Source organism: Lipotes vexillifer, unplaced genomic scaffold (assembly GCF_000442215.2).
Source record: "Lipotes vexillifer unplaced genomic scaffold, Lipotes_vexillifer_v1.1 scaffold830, whole genome shotgun sequence".
NCBI classification, from domain to species: Eukaryota; Metazoa; Chordata; class Mammalia; order Artiodactyla; family Lipotidae; genus Lipotes; species Lipotes vexillifer.
Window position 1 is genome coordinate 426,373 of NW_006786980.1, and position 4,878 is coordinate 431,250.

Genomic DNA, 4,878 nt, shown 5'->3' on the forward strand with positions numbered 1-4,878 from the left:
TCAGCAGGAGGAACCAGCGCTAGTTGGAGTCTCACAGGGGATGAATCTTGAGATGGGAAAGCAAGATAGACCTGAAATAACTTGTTCTTGGGAAGCAGTAACGTCTGCAGCAATACCTGGGATAGTGTTAAAGGGGAAACAGAAGCCCACTCACTAAGTTAGACTCCTACCCTCCTCCTGAAGAGGGCCAGGTAAATATCAGGAACAGTGAAAGCAGCCAATAGAAACAAACCAGATAGGTGAGGGGTGGGACCTAACTCCCTGGTGGTATCAGAAGAGGAGAATTTAAGGCAAAATGTTAAAAATTAATTTTAACATAAAACAAGGGAAATAATAATAATATATGTTGAACTTTTAAAACAATTTTAAGATATTTTGGGATGACAGAATCAACATTCTTTTTTCTACATTAAGTTTATCTTTGTTTATATAAAACAAGTGAATAAACAAATAAAAGGAAAACCATATAAAAATACTGAAAGTGAACTTGGAGTATAGCAAACTTCCCAGGTATTCTGGGAATCTGATATTTCTAAGGCTAATGTCCCAAATCCCCCAGAATTAGACTGTGAAAACCCCCGCTTGTGCTTCCAGATTGTTAAGGGGCCGTAAACGTTTGTTTGCTCTCAGTGCACATACTCAAGATTTCCAGCATTTGAATCGGTGTGTACATCACTCTAAAGAATTTGGCCATGAACCAATTATCCACTTCGCTGCTCTACAGAAATATTACATTGGTTTTAAAACTCCCACCTTAGTTGACGGTCTTTGGTGAGAGGTTGCTTGCACGTAGCATTCATGGTCACGTAATCAGTGCGCGTTTTCTTTTTCTTCAGGTTGTCCTCTGAAGACGGAGAAGAAGCGTCTGCTTATTTCTACGAAAGTGACGACTCTCTTGAAACCAGAGCACAGGCCCCTTCCTCGGGTGAGATGGACCTGCTGGGCGAGATCCTGGACACGCTGAGCACGCACAGCCAGGACCAGGGGAAGCTGGCGGCGGCCAGGAGCCTGGACTTCTTTAGGTCGATGGACGACATTGATTACAAGCCCACGGTGAGTCGATTTTCCAACTGATAAAATTAAATGAACAGTTTCTCGCACTCACTGTGATGGCTTTTGTCATCACCTTAGTTGGTAGGAGCGTTTGACCTCAGATAAGTGTCAGAAAACTCCAAAAGTACTGTAAGAGTTAATCATTAAGAATTATTTCTAGTAGGGCTTCCGTGGTGGCTCAGTGGTTGAGAGTCCGCCTGCCGATGCAGGGGACACGGGTTCGTGCCCCAGTCCGGGAGGATCCCACATGCCGCGGAGCGGCTGGGCCCGTGAGCCATGGCCGCCGAGTCTGCGCATCCGGAGCCTGTGCTCCGCAACGGGAGAGGCCACAGCAGTGAGAGGCCTGCGTGCCGCAAAAAAATAAAAACCAAAAACAAAAAAAACAAAAAAAAAAACAAAAGAATTATTTCTAGTAACAAAATTCCAGCATTTTCCCTTTTATTTATGCAATCCTGGTGGTTATTGCCATTAATTGAAATTATTTTGTCAAGCAGTAGTATTTTCCTACAGCCTAATTTTATAGTTGTCTTTTCCGGGGAACTTTTCAACGTGAAATGTTCCCACTTTTCTTCTGTATTTTCTGGATGTTCAAAAAAATTTTAATAAATGTATTAATTCAAGTAATGTTTCATTGTATTACTTTAGAAATAATACTTTAAACAGATTGAACTGGCTGCTTTAAGAACACAAGATGGTAATAAATTCCAGGACTTGGCACTGATTATATAATATAGTTTGTCTGCTTGTTCTTTGTGTTATTTTGAAGGATTGTTTTGCAAATCCTTTTTATTTTTCAGCTTTTTTGTAGTATAATGACAAATAAAAGTTGTATACATCTAAGGTGTACAACTTGATGTTTTGAAATGCTGACTACAGACGAGCTAATTAACATATCCCTTATCTCACTCAGTTACCTTTTCTTTGCGGTGAGAGCACTTGAGATCTACCTTCTTAGCAAAGAACTGTGGTCACCGAGCTGTACATTAGGTCCCAGCACTTTTCCCACCTGCACAACTGAAACCTGCCCCTCCAGCATCTCCCCGTTTCCCCACCCTCCATCCCCCTCTGGTGACCCCCTTTCTACTCTCGACATCTGAGTTTGACTATTTTAGGTTCCACATATAAGTGACATCATGCGGTATTTGTGTTTCTCTGACTGGCTTATTTCACTTACCATAATGCCCCCAAGTTCGTCCATGTTGTCACGAATGGCAGGATTTCCTCGTTTTTAAAAGCTGAGTAACATTCCATGATGTCTACGTACCACATTTTCTTTACCTGTTCATCCATCAGTGACATGTAGGTTGTTTCCATAGCTTCACTGTTGTTGTAAATAATGCTACCGTGAACATGGGGGTACAGCTGAATTGTCAAGATACTGATTTTATCTTCTTTGGATACATACCCGGAAGTAGGTGTATTATATGTTGCTGGATTGTATGGTAGTTCTGTTTTTAGTTTTTTGAGGACCCTCCACACTGACTTCCACAGTGGCTGCACCAGTTTACACTCCCACCTGCAGTGTGCGAGGGCTCCTTTTTCTCCACACCCTCGCCAACACTTAGGGTCTGGTTTGAGTTTTATAGGTGATTGATAGGTGCAAGGGCCTGGGCACCCATATCCATCTCACTTCATTCCTGTTGAGGGCGCCCTGAGAGGTGTTCAGAGCTAACTGTCGATGCTTCATTTCCTCTGGGAGGGACTTTGAGTTCCCAGCCTTGAAAGATACTGATTTCAAAATGGAAAACAGTATTGCCGAAGTACCATTTTCTCTAAATGCGGTGTTTCTTCTCTCAGAATAAATCCAACACGCCCAGTGAGAACAACCTGGCCCTGCTTTGCGGTGGTCCTGGTGACCAGGCCGAGTGGCACCTGGGGCAGGATGACAGTGCCCTCCACGGCAGGCAGCTCCCGCCCTCGCCCAGGAAGCGGGTGGCCTCCAGCGCAGGGACGGACTCTCTGTCCATCCTCAAGGAGGAGAAAGGTGAGCGACCCCTCAGCGTTGGTGCCGCAAGCAGGCCCGCGGAGCTGGGAGGGCCGGCCCCCCTTCCAGGACTGGGTTTGCCGCTGGCTTTGCCCGGAGCTTCCCAAACAGAGGAGAAAGAAACACTAAGCCAGACTCCGGGTGGTCCGCTGGTACCCAGCCTTGGGCGCCGTCCGTCTTTTGTTCCTTGGGAGAAAGAAGGGAAAGGAGCCAAAGAGACTTCAGAAGGTTCTGGACTGCTTCAAGAGGTGGTGTCGTTATGCCACGTAACATCTGCCTTCCAGCAAGGCTTAAACATCTCAGAAGGAAAAGCAAATGGAAACCAAGCTTAAATCAACAAATGAAGAGTCCGTCACTTGCATCCAAGCTTCTACGGAGACATTTTAGGAGTCCCTGCACCCTATCATAAACAAGGATTGGTAGAAAAGACGACTCTTACTACCAGCTAAACATTGTTTTTCATTTGGGACATTTCTCTCGCGCGTCTGTCTCGTGGTATAGATTTATCCACTGATTTTTAAATGTAAAGCTAACTCTTCTACTGTGCTCTTAAATCAGGTACTAGCTTGTATGTATGTTGAAAGTATATATTGAACATATGATTTCCCAGTATTTGGTGCTTAACGCCACTTATTTTATTTAAACGAAGTATGCATCTAACCCTTGCACATAACCAGTAGCTACTGTACTAACCTGGTTGAGCATGGACTGGCCAAGATACCAAAACCTATCAGAGCTAGCCTGAAACTGTTGACCAACTAATTGCCTTAATCTTAAGCCTATATTAAGCATACTTACATAATTTATGGAATTACAGGTAAATTTTGAAAGATAAGTTATAAGTGTTCTGCAGAGCAATAATGCCTTTTTCTATTCATCAAGTCAAGGGCAAAATTCATTTTTTCAAAGTTAAAAAGCTCTCTTCTGGACACTGCAGCCATGTTTTCCAAAAAGTATAAAGGTTCGCATTTACCTTACATGTCACTCAGTGAAATATATGAAGTGCTGAATTACAATGTGAAAGTAATGACTTCTGTTTACAAATGACACTTTAAGTTTTTTCACAGTCTTATGACTTTGCTAAAGTAGGAGTCACCCCTAGGAAGCCAAATGTGACATAAACTGTCCTGATAAAAAAGTGTTCCTATCTGTTTTTCCCTTAACTAATAATTCTCTACCAGAATGCTTCATATCATCTCAGATGGACTTCTTAAAAAATTGACTTTATATTTTGGAAGTTTCAAATTTATAGAAACCGTTTGGAGAAAGTACAGTGTCCCCATGTCTCCCTACTCAGTTTCCGCTGTTTTCCATATCCTGTGATGTCAGTGCGGTACGTCTTCACAATTCATGAACCATGCTCCATGCACGTGTCCTTAGTTTTTCCCTACCAGCCTTCTTCTGTCCCAGAATCCCACCCAGGGACATCACACTTGGCTGCCACAGCTCCGTAGGCTCCTCTTGGCTGTGACCCTCTCTCAGACTTTGCTGGTTTTTGACGACCTTGACAGTTTTCAAGAGGACTGGGCAGATATAGATATGCTGTAGGATGCCCCTTTCCTGGAACTTTTCTGGTGTTTTTCTCATGATTGATTGATTGTAATGGGACCGTGGGTTTTGGGGAGGGGGTTACAGAAGAAAAGTGCCGTCTTCATCATTACATCTTGTCAAGGGTCCGTGCTGTGCACATGATTTGTGAATGTTGACGTTGGCCTTGGTCACAGGCTGAGGTGGCGTTTGTGGGGTTCCTCCCCTGTAAAGCCCTTCCTTCCCCTGCCGCTCCTACTGCCGTCTTCAGGAGGAAGTCGCTGTGCGCCGCCCACACTGAAGCTTGGGGCTCG

General features: G+C 43.9%; 1 protein-coding gene across 1 annotated transcript in view; it reads left to right on the plus strand.

The window, feature by feature from the left end:
* DENND1B (DENN domain containing 1B) overlaps positions 1–3,369 on the plus strand; it is a 253,493-nt gene extending 250,124 nt beyond the window's left edge. Inside the window, exons 21-22 of the mRNA XM_007459659.1 lie at positions 837–1,053; positions 2,851–3,369. Coding sequence (XP_007459721.1) covers positions 837–1,053; positions 2,851–3,369 — 736 coding nt within the window. The remainder of the gene's footprint in view (positions 1–836; positions 1,054–2,850) is intronic.
* Positions 3,370–4,878: the final 1,509 nt, after the last annotated feature.